The following is a 25,308-nucleotide window of genomic DNA, read 5'->3' as shown; positions in this document are numbered from 1 at the left end:
CATCAACTGCAGACTGATTTCTCACTGTTGTTTGCTTGGCTAAAGTTTTCTTTGACTACAACTTTAAAATTTTCAGTTTGACACAGAGATATGACCTCATGAGTAATGACCCACACTAGACACTTTTTACACACAAAAAACAAAACAACAACAACAATCAGATGGTGAATACTGGAGAGATTAATGTCGCATTTATGTGCTGATAACAGAGATATGTGATGTGTGTGTGTGTGTGTGTGGGTGTGATGTGTCTGTCTGTGTCCTGTTGAAGGAGAATCTCGTGTGATGTTGCTGTCAAACCGTCTCTCTGTCTCCTCTACAAATAAACCTGCCACTCTATCTCCTAATATCCTGTTTCTACGGCGACCCGAGCTGCTTGTGCCCTCCTCCTCTTCCTGCCCCCTCCCCACCTCATCTCTTCCTCTATCTTTCTCCCCGTCTTTCTTTCTGTCTGTCTTCTCCTTCTGACTTTGGAAATCAAATTTCTGAACGTGCTATCAGTTACAGAGAACAAACACCTCCTATCAGCTCACTCTGGACAGTAACCGCCAATATTCACTGCATTGGTCGATCAATATGCACTTTCAATGACCGATTCTTAAACTTTTGCGGTAATATTTTCAACCCCCTAACCCTAAATCTACTTAAACCCTAAAACCTTTTTTTCATTTGCATCTTAAACTTTCATCAAGATATTATTTAGTATGTTTATCAATCTCTTTTCCTCATGGGGACAGCTGGTTGTCACAATAATAGGTAATTTCAGGTTTCGCTAACTTAAAAAAAATCTTAATTAACTTCTCTTTTTGTTTGTTTGTAAACACTGACACACGCTGGGAGCCTGGAAATGATTTCATGACTGACTCCTGGGAAATCGATCTGTATCATAACTGTATGAATGTTTCATCAGAAGTATTGTGGCTGGATTCATTGATCAGTGGTTTGACCAGGAGGATTGATTTCTCTTGAATTCGATAGACAATCTCACTTATTCATTGGCTGAATGAAAATAATCAAAATATTTAGTGGTTTATACAGTAAAACACGCGAACACAAGTTCTCTGAACAAAAAGACACAACAATGAGGCTGTCATTACTTTGTTTTCACTCTCCCTTAATCATAAAATAAAAATAGGAGTCACTCACCTTTGTGTAATCTACCTGTCTAGCCATATTCTGGACCTGAAATGAAGAGAGAGAAAAATGTGAATCTAGAGAACGTCATGCTGACACAATGAAATCTGAACTGTAATGGCGTTTTGCCACCAGTCTAAAGGCTAAAATCTTATTGAATCACTTATATTAATGACAAGTCTCCTCGGTTACAATATCAATTATACTCCAGTAAAATTGACTTGACTGTCTGCTAGCTGCATTGAGACTTCTTCCACCACTGTAATGTGAATAAATGTACTAAAATTGGAATATACACCGATCAGGCATAACATTATGACCTAATATTGTGTTGGTCTCCCTTTTGCTGCCTAAACACAACCCTGACCCGTTGAGGCATGGACTCCACTAGACCCCTGAAGATGTGCTGTGTTTTCTGCCAAAGTCAAAGTAACATCCACATGGATGGCAGGACCCAAGGTTTCCCAGCAGAACATTGCCCAAAGCATCACACTGCCTCTGCCGGCTTGCCTTCTTCCCATAGTGAATCCTGGTGCCATGTGTTCCCCAGGTAAGGGACGCACACACACCTGGACATCCACGTGTTGTAAAAGAAAACGTGATTCATCAGACCAGGGCACCTTCTTCCATTGCTCCGTGGTCCAGTTCTGATGCTCACGTGCCCACTTTAGGCACTTTCGCCGGTGGACAGGGGTCAGCATGGGCACCCTGACTGGTCTGTGGCTATGCAGCCCCATACGCAACAAACTGTGATGCACTGTGTATTCTGACACCTTTCTATCAGAATCAGCATTAACTTCTTGAGCAATTTGAGCTACAGTAGCACGTCTGTTTGAGCGGACCACACGGGCCAGCCTTCGCTCCCCACGTGCATCAATGAGCCTTGGCCACCCATGAGCCTGTCGCCGGTTCACCACTTTTCCTGCCTTGGACCACTTTTGATAGATACTGACCACTGCAGACCGGGAACACCCCACAAGAGCTGCAGTTTTGGAGATGCTCTGACCCAGTCGTCTAGCCATCACAATTTGGCCCTCGTCAAACCTTGTTAAACCTCAGGGATATTAACCTGTCCAATTAAGAAGTATAAGTGATTGTGAATCAGTTTCAACTGCTTTTGTGCAAATGAAAGTGACAAAAGGTGCACTGTTGCACGCCAAAATGGAATTATTTTGCAGGTGGTGGCCATAGACAGTTGCTCTCTCCTTATTCTTCCAGACTAATTTGTCTTTAGCTTTGTTAGGGTCCTTGTCACTGTCTGTAGCATGAGGTAGCTTTGTTAGGGTCCTTGTCACTGTCTGTAGCATGAGGTAGTACCCAATCAGGTTGCATAGGCAGTCCAGCTCCTCCGGGATGGCACATTCATATGTGCCGTTGCAAGGAGGTTTGGTGTGTCTCCCAGCACAGTTTCAAGAGCATGGAGGAGATACTGGGAGACAGGCCGATACACGAGGAGAGCTGAACAGGGACATAGAAGGGCAACAATGCAGCAGCAGGACCAGTATCTGCTCCTTTGTGCGAGGAGCAACAGGAGAAGCACTGTCAGAGCCCTACAAAATGACCTCCAGCAGTCTACTGGTGTGCATGTTTCTGACCAAACTGTCAGAAACAGACTTCATGAGGGTGGCATGAGGGCCCGACGTCCTCTAGGGGGACCTGTGCTCACAGCTCAGCACTGTGCAGCTTGGTTGGCATTTGCCAGAGAACACCAGAATTGGCAAGTCCACAATTGGCCCCATTCCCTCCTAAACTGGGTAAACCCAGCCTGATCTGCCGGCGATTTGATTTCGCCCTGCAATTCAGTCTGGAAACCTGTACATTCAATTCTACTGCTTCTGTTACACTTTTGCGGGAACCAATCACAGACTGGCTCGCTATTGGTCGTATATGGGTCGTTGCCCGTTGCCTGTGGTCTGGTTGGTTGAAGGACTATCCCAATTGCATACGGTGTCATTTGAATTATGCTCGTTTATCACGCCTCTTGTGCAGTAGAAAATACATAGCAGACTCCCCAGACCACTGTTCAATCTTAAACCCAGACAAGTTCTCTCCATGAATGAGAGCACATGAGCACATGTGACAGAACTGAGCACATGTGACAGACATGAAAATGTCTGGAGATGCATGCAAGTTGGATCAGACTGTAACTTCAGTTCTTTACATTGATTTTGGTATGATTTTAAATCCAGCCCTCAGTGTTGATGATTTTGGTTTCCAGTGACTGTTGTCACATAATTTTGTTCTTAAATTATAGAATGTCTATAAATAAATATTTTCTAATGTAATATTTCATTCATTGAGATCAAATGTATGATTTAGGTGTTCCCTTAATTTTTGGAGCATTGAATATCATGGTACTATACACTCCATGAAATGTTACCATTCAAGTTTGTCAGTAAGGTTTTAAAAAATAAATACAAAATTCACCAAGGCTGCATTTATTTGATAAAAAATACAGTAAAAACAGTAATATTCTGAAATATTATTTCATTTTAAAAGAACTGTTTTCTATTTTAATACATTTAAAACTTTATTCCTGTGAGAGCAAAGCTAAATTTCCAGCATCCAGCATTACTCCAGTACTCACATGATCCTTCAGAAATCATTATATTATGAAAGTCTAAGATAAAATCTTACTGACCTGTCAAATTTGTATTTTCTATTAATTTATACTGATTTACAAATACACTTTCAGCATTTTATTTCATAGAGAGTATTTGAAGCATCACACTTGCTTCAATGTCATTTCACAGCATTTGCTTTGCAACCAGTGTGTTAGCGTGCCGGCTTCTACCATTTTGATGTGGTGGTCCGGTACCTGTTTTAGCTGATGCTGCCATCTCTCAGGTCCTATGATCTGTCTGTGGAAGACAACAGGAGCCGAATCCAAACTAAACACAGCTGGCTCTGACCCGCTCTTCACGAACGGCTGTAGATCAGAGTTTAGCTACAAAACACACACATATATCCATGAATGTCATGAAACACTGCGTGTACAGTCTTAAGAGAAAACAGGAGAAAGAAACTCAAGCAGACTGGAGGTATAGAGAAAAAGCTTGTGCCCACAATGCACGTGTGCGAATGTGCATACACACCTTGTGTCCAAGAGTGAGGTGTTTTCCGTACTGAAAAGCCAAATTCTGAGCCTCGGTACCATGTTTGGCCAGCTTCATCGCTGCTTGACAACTCTTGGCAAGCAAAGCACCATGGGACAGGAATGTCTGGTCTTCCCAGGAAGTAACTGTTAGACTGCCCTCCTTCAGAATACAGAAAAACACAATCAAATAAGCATTAATGTTTTATAGTTACTGTGATGTAAACTACAGTAATGACATTTAAAATGTTACAAAAGATATTTCAAATAAATGCTGTGCTTTTGAACTCTTTTAATATTTTAAAATATTAAGTAGCACAACTGCTTTCAACGTTGATAATCTTAAGAAATGTCTCTTGAGTACCAAATCATCATTTCTGAGGATCATGTGACACTGAAGACTGGAGTAATGATGCTGAAAATTGAGCCTTACCATCACAGGAATAAATACAATTTTAAAAAACATTAAAATAGAAAATTGTTTATAAAGTGCCCGTATTATACTATTAATGTCTCCTACAACAGGTTTACAAGCATCAAAGTTCAAAAAACTGTTTCATTCTCTCATAATATACATTGCACATCACCACATTTTTTCAATGAATCTCAAACGACTCGTCAGATGAATCAGTTTCTCTAAATCCCTCATTTCCGCGAGCTACTCTGCTCTGATTGGTCAAATGAACCAGTCTGTGGTGATTGGTCTACTGCTTTCAGCGATAGTCGGAAGCTAAATGCCCATTCTGAATATCAGCTCAGGAGGCTTCCTAAAGCTCAGCGATTGTACACACTTTAAAGACTGTAACGATGACTTTGATTTACCATATCAATCCGAGCACGAGTCCGATGATCAACCCAAACCTTCATCTCAAGGATGACTTGAGCAGGATGTTTCTTGGTAATAGACTACTCATTTTGAGGTACATTCTGAGATGTTGCACCTGTATTTCCTCACCATCAGCATTAACAAGTTTATGTCCATCAACAAAAATATATATTTCTAATTTATTGTGGTGCACAGGCAGGAACTGTATCAATATGACGTGAATGACTGATGTAACATTAAAGTTTGTAAAACAAATCTTGCTCCATCCATTATCTTTACTCAAAGTAGTAAGAACGACAGACAATCTGCATTAATAGACACAGTTTTAGGTAATATTTCACAGCTGCTTAGCAGAAGTAATTCAGTTAGACAGAAATAAATGTAAGTTAGCCGGTTAGCTTGCACAATATAAAACACAAAACTACGTATTTTGAACACCCGGTAGAAAATATATACATCAATAATTATTAGGGATGCATTGAAATTAAAATTCTTGGCCAAAGCTAAGTGAATAAAACACTTGGCCGAAGGCAGAAGCCGAATACCGAACGTGGTTTTTCTTTTTTTTTTTTTCATTTATTTTGCCAATTTTTTCACCATTGCATAAATATTTTTTTTTAAAGATAAATAAATTACAAAACTACAATTGAAAAATATTTATTTAACAGAATATTTTTTGTTGCATTCAAACAGACATTATACAAAGCACAATATAACTTTAAAAAAAAAGTAAAAAAAGAAAAAAAAATTATATATATATGGGTCAAAGACGAAATAGGGGTTTTCAAGCATCAAAAAAATAAATGTGTAATACAGCTTTAAATTTAGTTTTTTCCTGTACATTAGAATGTGTCCTGTTTAATTTGATATTTTCTTATAGAAAATAATGACTATCACACATTTTTTACCATGATTTACAGAAGACACCCACTAAAATGTCATTCAGTGTAACAATATTTATGTATCAGAAAATCTTATTAGGCATATTTAAAACAGGAATCATTTGATGGCATATTAAAGGACTCTATTTAAGTATCAAAGTCCAGCCCACAAATACTAATTCATTGTAATTTTTAAATCTTTATACTTTGCCACTATCCTTCAAACCACTAGGTTTACCTATTTGCCAGGAAGAAGTTTTTGTAAGGAAGTGAAAATCATTTAAAATAGAATAAAATTTTGTATGATCACATTATTTTATATATTTTAATGATTACAGGTTAGAATAAGTATATTGTTTAATTTTTTACATAAATATATCTGTTACACTGAATGAAAAAAGCATTACCCTGAATGACGAAATTCTACTTCAGCTTATATTGCAGGCCATAAGCTGGCCATCTATATAAAAAAATGAGCTTGACCAGTAAAGTTAATCACAATTATTCACAACATCTACTTATTTTTAAAAAATTCTAACAATATAAATGTTTTTTTGGCATTTCACTGAATGACGTGCGGTTTTGTAACTTAGATACCACACCATGAAAAGGTGGAATTATCAAATATTTAAGAGCAATGAATTCACTTTTCTGCTGCACCACATGGTCTTCAGGGGGCCTTTTGATGATGTCACAGACTGTCGAATGACTATCTGTTTTTTATATGATTTCAGAATGGCTTCTTGATCCTGTTACAATGAATGATCTCTTACAAACTGGATTTTCGGGACAAAAGTCCCCTGGTTATTTAAATACTTAAAAAAATAAGTAAGACATAGTCCTTTTAATATAACACAGCCAACACATATTTGAAAATGCCAAGAAAACAAATATTTTTTTTACTTGTTATTTCATACATTTATTTAAAGATGTAATGGCAAAATCAAATTCCGGACCATTACGCTGAATGACAATTTTACACTTTGGAACATTATTTCCCCTAAATGTTGACATTTTATTTTGACAAAAGTTATTTGAAATAGTAAAGTAGACAGTTTACTTGCATTTAACATGTTTTTTATGTATATAAAATGACTTTTGTAAACATAATTTGATGCGGACACCAAAATTGTCACGTCTCGTCTTTGACCCATATATATATATATATATATATATGAGAGTGTACAGTGAGACATTTAAGATTATTTAGAATTTCAATAATATTTCGCAATAATATTTTTCTGTTAATCTATTAGTGCCTTTACATTGCTTTAATGCGTTACTATTTCACTATGTCACTTGTAGCGTGCAATTGGCCATTAATCCTTTTTGCAACATGAAAAAAATATATATTATTCAAAGGATTATTCAGACTGTAGACCCGAAAGCGAGCCAAGACCGCTCCATTTACAATCACTAAACGCTTTTGCTATGTCAGTTTATCGCAATCTCACAAAGTACAAAGTTCAATGAAGCTGCTAATAATGCACAATAAACATCTTCCTTGCGTCGATTCGTGTCTACACTTTGTTTGTTTGTTCATGAGAGGTTTTGCGAGCCTGTCACTGCTGCAGAAACACGTTGTAAATGGATACACTTGACGTTCTACAGACACAAATATGCACTGGAGCATTTGCCAATATATATTATTACAGTATCAACTGAGGGTGCTCTTGCTTGCATTTGAGGGTGCTTAGACACTTTAATGCTTCCACACTTCCGACATGTTTGCTGCATTTAGAAGCGTCCGCGCCTCTCTCTCACACGCGCTGGTTGCTATTTGATCGCGTCATCAAAAACGTCATTGTTTGGTTAAATTTATTCGGTCCTTTCACTTATTCGACCGAACACCAAGTGCAATTTTTGCTATTTTCGGCCAAATAATTTCGGTTGCCGAACAATGGGTGCATCTCTAATAATTATTCATACTTACAGGTTGTGATTCTGAGGAGCAAGCCTGGCCAAATAAACTGAGTACTGACCAATCTTTCAAGCGTTTTGCGAATCCTGCGTTGAACTCAGAGATTTGAGAAGGAGTCATCAGTAAAGGGCAGGTCAAGTTGTTCGCGGCCCGACAAAGTACAACATAGGCGGGCATTATGCAAATGTCTTATCTAGTGACGTAGAACCGTAATGCAGAGAGATCAACTCATTTAGACGGTTCAGAGTCGATTCTTTCTTTTGTGAGACAATAACTTTATGCACTTTTGACTTTCCAACTTTGCAGAACATTTACATTCACAAACAGCTATATTACACACTGCATGAAATTCGAAAAACCATTCACAAAATTATTGTCTTTATTTTTGATCAAATAAATGCAGCATTGGTGAACATAAGCGAAATATTTTGCAAAAAATTGTACCGCCCTCAAACTCTTGAACGGTATTGGTTATTGAGATGGGGAGCTAGAATATATCATAAAACAAGCCCTCCAAGACCACAATCAAAAGGAAACTTCTAGTCAAATTTAATGTAAATTCCCAAACAAACAGAATGTTGCAGTAAACTTTAAGGATGCAATGAGAAAAAAAATGAGAGAGTAAACAAAAACTGATGGTATGAGGGTGGGGGGGGGGAGCTGTAACCGAAGGAAGGAAAGTTGATGCAAACATCTGCTCGGAAACGTCTCCTCTAAAAAGGGTAAAAGAAACTTGAATCTCTCTCTCTCTCGCTCTCTCCCTCCCTTGTTGCATTTCTCTCGCATAAACGTGGTCCTCTCCATCACTTTTCCTCTTTCTCGCCTCACACAGGAAACTTTGTCATTCATTATTTACTAGTGGTTTGCAGATGTTTCAAGTCAGCCTGTGTTTCGCTCTGTTTGGAAATGTTTCGCTTGTCTAGTCGTACGCTCTGTTTTGAAAGCTTTGAATATGAAACATTAAACACTAAAAAGATTCCTCTGCTACTCAATTATAATTGATTTATGAGGGGAATAAAGCTTAGCAATAAAAGATATTACATCTCATAGATGGTACATGTATATTAAAGCAATAAACCACAGAAGCGGTGCCTTAGAGTAATTTACATATGGCTTTGAGTGGTTGCTTTTATAAAACAGGAATATAATAAAAGACAATGTTTCATAAACACATATGCACACTACCATTAAAAGGTTTTGGGGTCAGTAAGATTTTTTAATGCTTTTGAATGAAGTCTTTTATGCTCATCAAGGTTGCATTTGTTTGATTAAAAATATTATTAAGATATAAAATATTTTTGTTTCAATTTTCAGCCGCTGTTAACAAAGATTGTACAAATAGTTAGTTAGCATAGCTAGCTAGCTAGCAAGCACCCTGGTGGCTATATGTGGTAAGTGCAGTGGGCTGAATGCCGTACCTCTGCAGAACTGGAGCTCTCGTGATAGATTCCTTGCACCACATCTCCGATAGCACTGGAGATCAGCTCCACCACCTATAACAAAAATAACATTAGAACACTTAGGGCAGCAAAATATTTTCCGCATAAATGAAGACTCAGAATAAGAGTGTTGATATCAGCCCCATCTGTTCTGAAATGGGTATTTATTAGGACATGAGCTGTTTGGGAATATGGCAAGACTTTTTTCCAGTCCACTCAGTCTAAAAGAGCATCTGAGGGACAGATAGAATAACCAGCACTTCAGTTATTAAACAGATGGCCAGTCAAAACAGTGCAATGTCCAGAGGATACAGAGCTTAATGAGGACTCTGACATCTGCACAAGCTTATTGATTCGGTTTTTTGCTCTTTAAAACACACTAGCACAAAACTGCTCATATCACACAAAAAAACTCAACACCAACTGAAAATCATCTAATATTTGAGTTTTGATTGGGCTGTTTTCTTGAGCAAAAATTGCATGCAAAATACACATTCTAAATGCAATATATAATGGATGGATGGATGCACTTTTTGGGGCTTCACATTTTGGGCTGCCATTTACTGCCATTATAAAGCTTGGAAGAGCCAGGATATTTTTTTATATAACTCTGATTGTATTCATCTGAAAGAAGAATATCATATACACATAGGATGACTTGATGGTGAGTAAATCATGGGCTAATTTTCATTTGTGGGTGAACGATCCCTTTAATTCAATCAAAAACGTTCTAAATCTCTTTAAAACCATGGTTCCGAATAGGACTACTGCAATTATAGGAGTTAATACATTTGTTGCACATTGTTTTAACTTAAATTTTAGTTATATGAATTTAAAACTGAACTGTTTTGAATCATGGTTTGCATCTTTGAGAGCATCCTTTGAGAGCTAGCTTCTTTTCTATTACACAGAACACAATAAGTTGACATGAGGTTGAATAAAAAGTGTTTGAATTTTCTTTTTTGGGTGAATTTAAAAGAAAAACCAACTCTTGAATGTGCAGTGGCTAGAGTACTCCTGAGGGGGGCGCTACTCCGTTACAGCAACTTCACAACAGTCAGCTGGAGTCAGTCACTGACAGCTCCGTCTTTCATCTAATCACATGCTTCGCTATCCCTTCCATCCGTCGCCCTAGGCTACATTCTCCACCTTATTTTCACCCTCCGTCGTTCTTTTCCCTCTTTTCCCGAAAGACCTGCCTGTTGAATCACAAGACCACAGGCTGAATCTCCAGGGAACTAGAATAGCAGAGGCCTTCCATCCAGACACTGCTATTCCTCAGCTATTCCTCAAATTTAATATCATGTTACTCTTCTCCATTCCCCAAACTTTCTCCCTCAAACTTTGTTTTTCTCACTCTTTCCTTCTCTCTCTCTCTCTCTCTCTCGCTCTCTCTCTCTCTTTGCCCTCTGAGTAACCAGATCTTTGAGGAAACAGTGAGGAACTTGACTCCTCTACCCAGAGCCCAGAGAAGACAGAGAGCCCCTATAGCGCAGCCAGATGTGCGGCTTCACACACTCCACACAGAGAAAATTAAAGCGCGTGTGTGTGTGTGTGTGCGAGAGAATGAATGTGTGTTTGAACTGTGTGTTTGTGGACGTCTATGTCTTTTGTGTGAGTTTGTGTGAGTTTGTGTGTGTGTGTGTGTGTGTGTGTGTGTGTGTGTGTGTGTGTGTGTGTGTGTGTGTGTGTGTGTGTGTGTGTGTGTGTGTGTGTGTGTGTGTGTGTGTGTGTGTGAAGTGGGGGGGGGGCTTTTTTTGGAAAGTATCAGATAAGCTGCCCTCCCTCCGTCTCGTCTCATTCCCAAATCCAGCCGGAGTCGTGTTTCGCCGACAGGTCTGTGAGGAGAAGAAAGAGGAGACAGCCGCTTGCGGATCCCTTTACCGTTTATACTAGTGTCGAGCCAGAATCCCACTCTCTCACTCTCACACACACACACACACACACACACACACACAGTCTACTAAGTCAGGATCCCACTCAAGGCCACGATACATAATACAGATCAATCAGGGGGAAAAAGCGCTTTGCTGCGGAGAGAGAACGTCTGATTTCTACCGCTAATGCTCTCACGCTAACTGAACCGCTAATGCAATGGGGCCTCGCCCTCATTTACATGGACGGCAGTTTGAAGAGGGAGATGCATCCGGATGGTTCTAGCTGGGTGAATGTCAGTTACATCAAGGGACTAGGAGAGACACTTAATATTTTAATCTCTGTCACTAATTGTAAATACATCTATGGAAGTTTAAAGAGTCTGATCTCTGATTGGCTGGACATCCTGTCAGTCAGTCACTACTTCAGTGAGTCAGAACAGAGCGTGTGTGACTTTAATCATGGTTCGCTGCACAACAGGTTCAGTTTCACACAAAAAAGGATTTTATTCACACTCACTTGTGTGTGTGTGTGTGTGTGTGTGTGTGTGTGTGTGTGTGTGTGTGTGTGTTCACTAAAAACGAGGGCTCAAAATGACCTTCTGTCCACAGCTGCCAGCCAATGGCGAGTGAAGTGAAAAAATTGGCATTTCTTACCGACTATGAAACAACATTTTGCATTATTTTTTAAAAGTTTTTTTTAATTCAAAAGACATTTTATTCTTGCGACAATAAAATTAAGCTGTTTTTTTTTTTTTTTTTATATTAGTGCATATACAGTACTGTTTAAAAGTTTGGGGTTGGTAAGCTATTTTAATGTTTTTGAATCAAGTCTCTTATGGTCTCCAAGGCTGCATTTTATTTGATCAAAAATTGGCCTACAGTAAATTTAAAATAGCTGTTTCCTATTTTTATGTTTAATTGGTAATAATAAGAACCGTTATACATGTTGAAACTAGTTGTGCTGCTTAATATTGTCATTGTTTTTTTTTCCCCAAGATTCTCTGATGAATACAAAGTTCAAAAGAACTGCATTTATTTGAAATGGGAATCTTGGTAACACTGTAGTTTAGTGTCCAATTCTCAGTATGAACTAGTTGCTTATTAGAAATGGGCGGTTTCTTAGTACTTATAAAACACATATTAATGCCTTATTCTGCATGGACATATTCTACATCCCTTAATCCTACCCAATTCCTAGATTTAACAACTACCTTACTAACTATTAATAAGCAGTAAATATGAGCTTGAGGCAAAAGTTGTAGTTTACAGTCAGTTAATAGAGAGAATTGGATCCTAAACTAAAGTGTGACCAAAATCTTCTATAGCATTATAAAATGCAGTCACTTTTGTAGTCTTACATTCTTACATGTAAAAAATAAATATCTCACTGACCCCAAACTTTTGAAGCTTTAGTGTACATGTTGCCATATGTATGTAAAACATCACCTGTCACAAAATCATCAGCAAGGACTTTTAACTGGACTTTTATAAAAAGTCACCAACAGCAATAGCATAAATCTAAGTATTAAATGTAGAAACCAAATCTTTACAGAGTTTTAAATATCCATTTTTCAATTCTAACTCTCTAACTTTATAAGCCTAATTCTCTAACTTAAATCCTTGGACTCGAATTGGAACACACTTGACCTCTAAACAGGAGGAATTTCCAATTTCGTCCACCAGGAGATGCTATAGAACACAACACAAACTCCTAAACTCACTGTATTACTCCACATTATCTACCTAAAGAGAATGTGTAAATAACACGCAGACACATAATCAGGTGTGAGTTCAGATTATAAGATGTCTGGCTGTCTGCGTGCTGAGCTCCTCTCGAGAAAAAACACAGAATCTGTTCTTCATATTAGTCACCACAATCTGCTGATCATCTCAATCCCCTGCAGTCATTTCCATGTCCGCTCATGCACACATTAAAGTGAGCTTGAGTGTGCTTGCATGTGTCTGAGGCTACGCAGAAGGAAAAGAGTTTGTTTTCCTCCACGGGGAGAGCTGCATTCTAGAGCTGCTCTTGGTGACAGATCCTGTCAGCGTACTGCTGCTTAGTGCATCTGAGTGTGTCTGTGTGTATTAGAGACACAGAGAGAGATGAAATGTTAGGGTTTCTAAGTGCAAATCCCTTTTTACTTAGTCTGTTAATATTATGATATGACAAGCGATATCCTCGAAAACAGTGAATCCCAACCAGGGGTATGTGTAGCCTACTTAAAAGGAACACTCCACTTTTTGTGAGAATAGGCTCTTTTTCATTTATTACTTTTAGCATAGCTTAGCATAGATCATTGAATCTGATTAGACCGTTAGCATCTCGCTCAAAAATGACCAAAGAGTTTAGATATTTTTCCTATTTAAAACTTAACTCCTCTGTAGTTACATCGTGTACTAAGACCGACGGAAAATGAAAAGTTGTGATTTTCTAGGTCGATATGGCAGGAACTATACTCTCATTCCTGCGTAATAATCAAGGAACTTTGAGCCGTCCCATGAGTGCAGCGGCGCAATGATATTACACAGTGCCTGAAAATAGTCCGCAGCGCTCTCTGTGCAAGCAGGTTGTCACGTTGGTTATGTTGACGGAAGTTAGCCTATTTTCAGGCACTGTGTAATATCATTGCGCCGCTGCACTCATGGGACGGTTAACAGTCTAATCAGATTCAATGATCTATGCTAAGCTATGCTAAAAGTGCTACCGCCAGACACAGAGATCGGCTGAATGGATTCAAAAACGGTAAAACTCAACTGTTTAAATCTAGGGGAGAGGGAAAATGAGCCTATTTTCAAAAAAAATGGTGTGTTCCTTTAAAGCTACACTATTTAACTTTTCCGTCCACTAGAGGTCGCCTGTTCAAAACAAAGGCGTAGTTTGATGACGCCACGTTTGAGCGCAGAATCTTGGGACATGTGGTCTTCACCTCAGCCGGTGGAAAAGAGTCAGGATAGGACTCGGGCAGAAATCATGTTCATGGATGCGATTATTAACATTACTGTAGTATGAAGCAGAGCAGGACCGAGTGTTGTGGAGCTGAGCAAGGCCGCAGGAGCGATTGAAGAGCGGGACTGTTATTATGGCATAGTCGCCGGCGGGACTTTTATTATGACACGGTTGCCGGCGCCACTTCCTCTTTTCCAGTCATGAGTATGAGGTAACGCAACTCTGTTTATCGTATTAGATATATCTGAGTGTGTTGAAAAGGAAGTTATGACGTTTGCTCAGCAGCTGCTATGACACTTGTTCACACTGCAGTGAGAGTAAAGTGTTTCACTGAATAAAACCGGAAACCGAGGGTGACGCAGATATGACGCAATCGACAGGCGACTCCCTCACACGCATAGCTCACACGTCCCGGTTCCTTGGTTAAAATAGCAATTTCTCACGATTTACAAATAGTTGGAAACATTTGGGATATTCTAAGTACTCAACTGAACAAAATATATAACACTGGCCTAGTGGTTTTTGGATATTTTACTGCAAAAATCCTACATAGTTCACCTTTAAGCAGGTCTTGTTTTTTTTTTTGCTTTGTTAAAGATCTATAAAACAGGGGGGGAAATACAAATTTAATTAAATACTATGGCTCTGTATAAAAATGGAGTAAACCAAAACCCTAGTGAGCTTTCTTCATATACAGCATTTCAAGGGACCACAGGCATAAAGCAGCATCACATATCCTTCACAGAGAAAGCAATCCCATAATGCACTAAACAAAACCCAAAATGCCAAACAATATGAGAGAATATTGATTATAAATACACTACCGTTGAAAAGTTTGGGGTCAGTAGGTCTTTTTTATGCATTCAATTTATCAGACTTTTACATGGAATGTGTTAACAAAAAATATTTAAAATAAATGTTGTTCTTTTGAAAAATGTATCAGTTTTTATGCAGTTTCAACATTGATAATAATAAGAAATGTTTCTTGAGCAGCAAATTATCATATTACAATGATTTCTGAAGGATCATGTGACACTGAAGACTGAAAATTCAGCTTTGACATCAAAGGAATAAATTACATTTTAAAATATATTCAAATAGAAAACAGCAATTTTAAATTGTAATGATATTTCACAATATTACTGTTTTAGCTGTATTTTTGATCAAATAAATGCAGCCTTTGTGAGTAAAAGAGACTTTTGTTATTTTTAATTTAATACCGAAAAAGTATTAGAAAAATGTAACTCAGAACTAATAAAAAAACTGATAGCACCCCATATGTACCCAGAATGTTTGTGTGCTTTGTATTTATTGAAATAATTGAGTTGAGGCTCCTGTGTGCTTCAGTACAGAGTGCTATTTGTATAATGCATGGAGTTGTTGCCAATGTAGAGACTTTCAAGGCAGTAACTTAATGGTTGATGTCAGTTTGAGCTGCCAGAATGGACCCTATGAGTTAAAAGTAACACACACTACAGGGCTATTTGAGCCATATCAATAGAGTACATACGACAAAATAGGTTGGGAAACAATGCTCTAAAATGTCCTGATGTATTCTGCCATCACTTTACATCTGAACTGGCCATTCATAATGCTGTATGATATTCAGAAAGATGTTCTAGTGAGATGCTGTAACCCTTAGTGGAGAGAGGCAGTGAGGCTGCTGGCCGCATGCAGTTAGACGGTGCTTTGACTGCGACTCTAATTAGAGCTGGAGGAGAACACTGACACTTAATGAGGGGTGTAGGAGACATATGCTCACACACACTCACGCACACACACACACACACACATAAAGAGCGCAAGAGAATGTGGGAGAATATGCAAGTTTATGGAAATTAGCAAGAGAGGACACACAACGTACAGCGTGGCGAACAAAGTCTTTGAGAACTGAAATCAGAAGCCGGTGAAATGATTCTCTTTTTTTCTTTGTGCTTTGCATAAAAACACAAATGAGATGACAAAAAGTAGCATACACCAACATGAAGAGATGCGTCTGTTTATTTTGCTATATTTTTGGTACAACAAAAACAGGAGTAAGCGAAATCTGACAAAACCTCAATTTAGGGATGTCAAGGAGGTTATTCGTTGGAAAAATTATTGATGGTAATAAATGTATCCATTTTTAATCCTGAAAATGTTTTCTTTTAGGGTCCCTTTTCTTTTAGGGTTAGTGGTTAGTCGGTACTATTTATAATTATATTTTATTTTTATATTGTTAAAAAAAACTATTGAAATCTATGCTATGTCCTCATCTACACTATTCAAAAGTTTGGGGCCGGTTTCTTATGCTCACAAGGCTGCATTTATTTGATCAATATACAATAGTGATACTGTGAAATATTATTACAATTTAAAATATTTTAATATGTCATTTAATTATTCCTGTGATGGCAAAGCTGTATTTTCAGCATCATTACTCCAGTCTTCAGTGTCACATGATCCTTCAGAAATCATTCTAATATGACGATTTGCTGCTCAAGAAACATTTCCTATTATTATCAAAGTAAAATTTTTTTTTTTTTTTAGAAATCATAATGTAATTTTTACAGGATTCAAAATAACTTGGTTCAAATGAGCAGTATTGATTTGATATACAAATAGTTTGTAGCATTATAAATGTCACCATTGCCACTTTTGATCAATTTAATGTATCCTTGCTGAATACAAGTATTACTTTATTTTATTTGAAAAAAGACTGACCCCAAACTTTTTAATGGAAGTGTAGATTGCTAAGAAACTGTGTTTGTACTGTTTATTTATGCACAATTTATTTTACGATGGAGCAAACTCGGAGCATGGTTTCTTTCATTACTGATTATGGCATAAGCAATGGAAAAAACCTGGAGTGGACTATTTGCAGAATGCATTTAGTACCTTAGTGTCATTGAGCTGGGCCAATCCAGTGCAGGCGTTCGCCAACAGGAAATCCCCGCTCAGAACGGCCATCTTGTTCCCAAAATGCATGTCTTTGAGGGGGCCGTCCGAGTTAGTCCACTCCTTCAGATTAACAATCCCACGATGCACCAGGAAGGCCGTGTGAATCAGCTCCGTGATCTCAGCCAAGTTCCGCTGACTGACAAAGAGAGAGAAAGAGACATTAAGATTCAGTTAAGAACAGTTGAGATACTATAGCACACTTTATACAGAAGGGTGATTTTCTTCTGCAGAACAAATAACCCAGAGAGAGTGTGAAGTGTCCTGGTGAGCATAATGCACTTCACAAACTACCAACTTCCACTGATTATCAGACGAGCCAGATTATCACAACGCCATCACATGGACGTTATAATCAAATGTTGATTTGGGTTCAGGACCATAATCAGCTTGAGCCATTGAGGTCTCAGCGATAACCACCTTCCAGACACAAGAGAGAGACGTTAGCGCTGATGACCACTTACCCCTCCTTCAGAGCGGGAGACATGGAAAGAAAAGAGGGTGAGAAAATGAAGGAAAAGCGTCTTTGATGAAGGGATTCTCTTCAGTTTGGCAGTATGAGAGGAGCACTGTGACTGTTTCTGCTCACACACACACATGGCTAGTGCCTGGGTAATTACAATGCACTGCAATAATTCTTGTTGTCATTAAATGCTGTTCATTAATGGACCATCTCCTGAGCTCAATCATCCCTATTGTGCAGAGCTCTCTCGTCCACGCATCCGCTGATCCCGGTCAGTTTCACTTCAGCTGACGCGAGCGCATGAGTAAAAACTGATCGGAGATGTTTATGTGATTTACAATAGACAAGGATGACTGTGGAAACTCAAACATACTTTAAACAAGTGTAATTGTATGCATCCAACATCTCAGGACAAGAGTTGTAGAGTTCTACTTGTCTTTATTTATCTTGGTGAATGTGAAATAATGCTTTTTGAAAACCTATTCAATTCTGATTCATACAATTAACCCTACATTTTTTTTCAAAGAATATCCCGTTTACCTCTGAAATGCATGTGATTAAGAAAGTCAAATGTGCAGTGAATGGGATTTCAAGTTAGAAGGTGTGTTCTAGATAAGGTCTCTAGGGCTTCCCTCACATGTGACACAGGTTTGTTCTTTGGATGACACTGTGAACAGGCCAGATTGTAATTTTTTATTAAAATGACAAAATTACATTAAATGAAAAATTAAGACTAAATTAAAAATACAGTGTGAACAGCCCAAAACTCATTAGATGTGACATTTTTAATTAAAATTAAAAAATATATAAATAAAAAAATACATTGTGAAAAGCCCACAATGTATTAAATGTAACAAATTAAAATAAAATAAAAACAAAATAATTCAAAAATATAATGTAAACAGCCTAAACCTCATTAAATGGGACATTTTAATTATGATCAGTCACTGTAAAAATTGTAATTGTAAAAAAACTGCAAAAATTATATTAAATTAAAAAATACAGTGTGAAGTGTCTGAATTAATGTGTGTTTTATCCACATTATCATCCATAATCATTCACCATCATCATTAGCATGCTTTATTTCTATTAGAGTGTAAGACAACGAGTCCACAGAATGCCAATAATACAATTTCGGCCCTTTTCCGCCTCCTTGCCCCCGTTCTTAATTGATGTGTAATTTCACCGCAGCCTCCTCGGAACATCAGGTTCATAATGATTGACTCCATTTATTTAATTTAGATTAACGTGCCAAGTTGGACTATTTTAATGCCACATTTAAAAATTCATGTTAATAGCTTTAAAAAAAAAAAAGGATTTGGGCCTGCAGTGTGAATGAGGCCAAGGTGTGTGTATGTGTGTGTCTTTCTCAGCCCCCATCTGGCTGCCAGTATTGAGTTGCTGATTTGATTCTAATTAGTAATAGTGATGATATTTCTAAAAACTGTTCATTCAAAAATGGAATGAACAGTTTTCTGTCCTGAAATGATTTTTTTTATACGTAGTCTTTGTCTCCTTCATCCTTGGACTGGCTGCAGTGTTTTGGCTGTGTGCAGACAGACGGAGTTGAATCGAAATCTAATTTTCCCCCAAATCTGCAGCTATGCCGTCTACGTTTTTTTGAAGTCAGTGGGAGGGGCAGCACAGGGAGTATAAATAGCCTCGGAACTCAGTTGCATAGCAACCGATGCCATGGCGCAGAGGGGTTCCGCCCCCTGACACGCCCCCTTTCTCTGCTTGCTCTATTCTCTCTGCCAATTTAACCCTGAAGCACAGTCAAGCGTGTGCTTGCAAGCTCACAGCAGATCACCTTAGAGGTCAGGGTGTCAGTTGACCAAAAGCATCACTAAACCTGTCACACAGTGTCTCAGCAGATGATGTTTTAATGAAAGATTGTTTTGCTTCTAAACTTATGATGACACAACACACACACACACACATATAACCGCTAGCACTAGATAAGACCTGCTCCATTCAGCATTATATGTATTAAAGATTTTACGATATCTTTATGAACTTTTTGAAGCATCAAAGTTTCAGTTGCGTAGCTGTTTATGGAGGGACAGAAAACTCTCAGATTTCATCAAAAATATCTTAATTTGTGTTCAGAAGATGAACGAAGGTCTTACGGGTTTGGAAGTTACGACATGAGGGTGAGTAATTAATGACAGAAATTTCATTTTTGGGTGAACTAACCCTTTAAATATGAATATATAGGCCGACTATTATTCAAAAGTTTGGGGTTGGTACGATTTTTAACGTTTTTTGAAAGAAATCTTGTATGCTCGCCAAGGCTGCATTTATTTGACCCAAAATGTGCATTTAAATATGTTAATGGAAACCCAGCTAGTGACTAAACAGGTAGTGTTTTTCGCGTATGACAGAACCAGAAACGGGCTTCCAGGATGCCATAATGTCTAATGTCCAAGCAAACATATAGTGACTACAGTGCTTATATGCAGCTTTCGGACAAAGCCAAAGTCTGCAGAATGTCACACTCTAGTTCCACAACGCAACTTTAAAAGAAATGCCGTGCAATCATTCAAACAGATGTCTCTCTCAGCGAGATGCACTAGTAAACGTACGCGATCAAACACACCCACTAACCAGGAGCATTTCTGTCAAAAGAGAACACGCACACTTACCATCCACCTGACATGTACACACAACCACACAACACTGTATGTGTGCGAGAGAGAAAGTGACTTGAAGGGACATTTTACAAATGCTGCATGTCAAGGAGGAGGAGAGCAGCACAGCAATTCATCCATCACCACCATCAAACACACCTCTAACCAGGAACGAGAGAGCGAAAGGTGTCATCGGAGGAGAGGAGGAGAGAAGGGGGGGAAGTTGAGAGGAAAGAGAGACGACCGACAAAGAAAAAGAACAAAGCGGAAAGGGGGAGAGAAAAAGCTCTAAGTACATGTATGAGAGAAAGAGGTAACTACCACAGCCATGTTTATTCTTTACTCACCCTCATGTCATTACAAACCATGTGACTTCCATTTCTCTGCTGAACACAAAAGGAGAACTTGGTAACGCTTTACAATAAGGTTCATTAGTTAACATGAACTAATAATGAATTGCATTAATTAATATTTGTTAATGTTAATTTCAACAAAATTATCATACTTTTATGGGGGGTTTTTTTCCTGAAGTTCATTAATTTGTATTAATATAGAAAAGAATAACCAGGATATTGTTCAAAAAGTCCCTTCTTGCGTTCCACAGAAGAATGAAGTCACACAGAAGTAAATAATGACATTTTTGTTGGGTGAACGTTCTCTTTTAATTTGCGTATTAAAAGTCATCAAGTCAGGGTTTCATCAAGTCACCTCACCCTTTTTTAACACACACACACACACACACACACACACCCTCACAATGGGTCAGCCCATAGTCTTACAAGTCTCAGGGCAACTACATAACCATCTTGTTTCCATGACACCCACCTACCAGCTGTGGAACTATGAGGTCACTTCCTGTTTGGAGGAAAACGTGGGGTTGTAGAAGCAAGAGAACGAGGGGGAAAAAATATAGGAGTGTAGCGATTACTGCCTATCCCTCCTCTCGCTTGCTTTGACACTCTCTTTCCCCCGCTCAGCGAGAGAGAAAGAGTTCATTCAGACAGCTTACACACACATACACATACACACATGCTGCCAAATACAACAGCCGTTTCTGGTAACTCCCTGGCACTGCAGCCAAAGGACTCGCACACACACCAGCCTGTTTAGAGCAAGAGTCCTTCAGAGGCGCAGCGGTGGAAGTGGTTGCACGAGTGTGTGTGCTGTACGTGTGTTAATTTCGTGTCCTTAACTGGACATCATTTACCCTGCACACTTTCATATCCTGTTTCCGATGATCTGTCTATTACACACACACATGCAACAGCGTGGTTACCATTTTCCAATAAACCTTGTTCTCTCGGAATTCAATCCTATGTTTTTAAAACAAATGTCATCTTTTTTCACTTTCACTTCTGGAGAGAGAAAGCGGCTACATTTCTAATTGGCCTCAGGTGAAATGTGAACCTCATCATCGTCTCAGAAGTAAAATCTTCAGGATTCCTGTAGTTTTCTAGGTGTCCAAATGAAAAAACTTCTCTAAACGTAATGCCGAGATACCAGTCACGAATACATTGTGTTTTTTAATTATTATTATTCACCTCTCTCCAGCTTTCGCAACAACGAACACACACAAGCGACCACTTATACACTGACATTAAATACTTTTGGGAAGTTGACATGTCCTGCGGGGTGACATTCTATACTCCTAGAAACTGACATGCTATAGTATATCTAAAACTACTGTAGACTGTAAAACAAAATAATTGGGGTATGATATATTAAAACGTCTATATTAAAATAGAGCTACAACATTGAAAACCACAACCATTGCATTGCGGCTTGAAGATCCTTCATCAGGGTGTGGATTTCAGCAGGCAAACTTTATTTAAAGAGTTGAAGACAACTTTAACAAACAGTGTCCACTGTAATATAATACCCACAAGTGTCTTAGATTTGTTCCAGAGCTGCAAAGGCTTCTCCACAGAACAGCAGAGGAGATAACTACATATTCTTTGATTGCTTATACAACATTTTCCTATTCTTTTCTATGACCTTTCTTGACCTTGAGAAGCTGCATGAAATATTAGTACTTTTAAATATGCATGTCACAACACCAGACAAACCTGACATAAAATAAAATATGTTTTATATCATATTTGAGACATCTGGCTTTTATGGCTCATATATGATTGTATGATATAGTGGGAATATGGAGCTCACACTCAAAAAGGAAAAAATACCTTAAGTTTATTCCAATTCCTAGGCCCAAACCAAGCAAAAATATGCAATTTGATGCAGATGTTGTTATTTACAGGGCCAAAAGGAAAGATGAAATTCTAATAGCTTGTAATGTGAATCAATGAGATGGTTTGTAACAGTATAGCAGACTACTTAAATAAAATGCATATAAATATCAGTTGTCGCTCTATCTCTTCGAATAATATGACCTCGTAAGATGATATTTAAATTCTTAGTTTTACGATCAAAGCTCTGTAGTTTTAATTGTGTGTGTGTGTGTGGGGGGGGGGGGGTAAAGCATGCAATGCAATACAATAATGACAGTGATACAACTTATACATTCCTCAAAAACCTGTTATATCATTTTTAATACATACATTTTAACACAATTTTTCTTTAACTATAATCAAGTAAACCCAAGTTGCTTTAGTCCAGCAAATGTCCACCTTAAAATATTACCAACAATATAAAAGTTATTCTTACATTTACTTTACAAATGTATTTTTTTTTTTAAATCAAGATTTCACATTAAAAAGACACCATGATCTGAAGGTGAGCCTTTTTAGAAACATACTGTGTGCAACAGGTTTTTCAGCAATGTTTTGATCATGTTTATAATTTAGAGGGCTTCGAAATTAATGCATCAAATATGATACAGTAGGCTTATTATGGTTAAAAAATGGTGACCAAGTCTATAATGTCCATACATAACAAACCCTCCTTTCCCTCTGCATATTCATATCTCTTGTCTTTCACACATCTTTCTGTCTAGTCTCCTTCTCTCTCTTACTATCTGGTGTGTGTGTGTGTGCGTGCGTGCGTGTGTGTGTGTGTGTGTGTGTGTGTGTGTGTGTGTGTGTGTGTGTGTGTGTGTGTGTGTGTGAGAAATCATTTCTCACTAATAGCCAAAGCTAGAAGCAGTTAGGATCCCCATGGCCCTGAGAGAGAAAGGTAACTTTACCTGGGGTAGATGCCGCTGATCATACTGTCATGAATAGGGTCGCTGGTACTGGGACTTGGACCGGCTGCTTTGGACATTAGCAGCACCACAAGACCTCGCATCTGTAGATTATTCCGGTTGTCGAACACAAATCCTCTGTGTAAAAAAACAACAACAAAACAAAACATAAGATTACATTTCACATAACACAAAAAAATTATAATAATATATTTTATTTGATCAATCCTATTCAGAAACCAAATGAAACTGACACAGAGTGAATGAAACAGACTCATCCTTAACAGAAGTGTCCTAGCCAACCCAAGTGTGATCATTAATAGTGTTTTCAATTTTAATATATTTTAAAATAAAATGTATTCCTGAATTGAATTGTCAGCATCATTAATCCAGTATTCAGTGTCACATGATCCTTCAGAAATCATTCTAACGATGATTTGATGTTCAAGAAATATTTCTTATTAATATTAAAATATTGAAAACAGTTATGTTTTTGTTTGTTTTTTGTTTTTTTTGGAAAACCATGATGCTTTGATGAATACAAAATTCAAAAGAACACCATTCATTTGAACATTATAAAATGTCTTTATTGCCACTTTTGATCAATTTCATGAATTCTTGTTAAATAAAAGTATTAAAATCTTTAAAAAAAAATCTTACTGACCCAAAACTTTTGGACAGTAGTACACAAAATATAAATGTATTTTTATGATTATTATTATAATTTTAAATTCAGAAAAATACCACAGCATGGTCCTACCATGTCACATGTCCAAAAATGATGGTGTTACCATCATGGTACTTTTTCATAAGTGCAAAGGCAATATTTAAAAAAAGAACAAAACAACAACTACGTGTGTTCCAAGACAATAGCGTGAACTGTACTTCATATGAGATGTGAGATACATTAATAAGTCAGGCCAACTGTTGGCGGCTAACTCTATGCTGAATGCCGTGGCTCCCCATCAAACCCTTCAGGATAATAACTAATAGTGCTATGAAGAGCAGAAATGTGATTCATCAACTAATTAAAGAGTCATAACGATCAAAAGCAGCCAAGATTGCTGATTTCTCCTGATGGGACACACTGAACCACTGAAATGATATTTGCACTCAAGGCATATAGGCACAACAGCCACGATAAAGAAAAAAGTAATTATTTTTTGTTTATATGTTGTTATATGAATCAAACTATGCCATACATCTAAAAAAAAAAAATCAAGAAAACTCCACTGAACTTCACATTTCTTGTAGGAGGTCAACATGGGTCTCTTTAAAAAAATAGACTTAAAATAAACAGACTTACACTTACTGGACCACAGTATATTCACAGTGTTTGAAATTGACAACCGTATTTACTAGCAGGTGTGACTCTCAAAATATCCTGTTCCTACAACAGCAGCCAGGAACAGCTTGAATACTGTCTGTGTGAATGAGTCAATAAAGTGAATCTCCATTTCTATTCTCATCATAGCTGTAAATACCAACTATAACCATAGTGACAGTTACCAAAGTAAATATAAAACATAAAAGGGCTCACCAAATTCCATCAAAATTTGGACATTCAATCCCATTAGCATTTAGAATGTCATTCATAACTATACTGTGTAAACCATAAATCACCTAAAACTGGATTGACACATGGACCAATTCATAATATCCATTATAAATAGCAACACACTATTTATAATGTGTGTTTATAAATCAGTACACCTCAGTACACCTTAGCAACCACATGACAATGCCTTAGGAAGCACTCACAACAGCCTAGCATTATGATGGTGTCTTTTTCACATGGAAGAACCACCAACCACTTACATGTTCCTCACGAAATATAAAAAAGCCCACTGTATCACACGTGAGATGCAAGTGTGACAGTCAAACATACATTTAGAGCATGTTTACATAGAGAAACAACAGAAAATCAGCGCAGTGTAGAATGTAAAATGCGTTCTGTGTGTGACTACAATTGCACTAATACTGTCATCTGGGACTGGAAGCATTATGAAAATATAAG

At 37.8% G+C, this 25,308-nt stretch overlaps 1 protein-coding gene across 1 annotated transcript in view; it reads right to left on the bottom strand.

Annotated features, from left to right (window-relative positions):
- The window catches only part of pdss2 (prenyl (decaprenyl) diphosphate synthase, subunit 2), a 40,058-nt gene that overhangs the window by 3,312 nt on the left and 11,438 nt on the right, over positions 1-25,308 (bottom strand). Inside the window, exons 2-7 of the mRNA XM_079842395.1 lie at positions 23,295-23,429; positions 17,000-17,198; positions 9,275-9,349; positions 4,230-4,391; positions 3,953-4,081; positions 1,147-1,182 (exon numbers count right to left, since the gene is read on the bottom strand). Of these exons, the coding sequence (XP_079698521.1) occupies positions 1,147-1,182; positions 3,953-4,081; positions 4,230-4,391; positions 9,275-9,349; positions 17,000-17,198; positions 23,295-23,429 (736 nt within the window). The remainder of the gene's footprint in view (positions 1-1,146; positions 1,183-3,952; positions 4,082-4,229; positions 4,392-9,274; positions 9,350-16,999; positions 17,199-23,294; positions 23,430-25,308) is intronic.

Source organism: Gobio gobio, assembly GCF_949357685.1.
Source record: "Gobio gobio genome assembly, chromosome: 18".
NCBI classification, from domain to species: domain Eukaryota; kingdom Metazoa; phylum Chordata; class Actinopteri; order Cypriniformes; family Gobionidae; genus Gobio; species Gobio gobio.
This window is presented reverse-complemented; position numbering and strand designations above follow the sequence as displayed.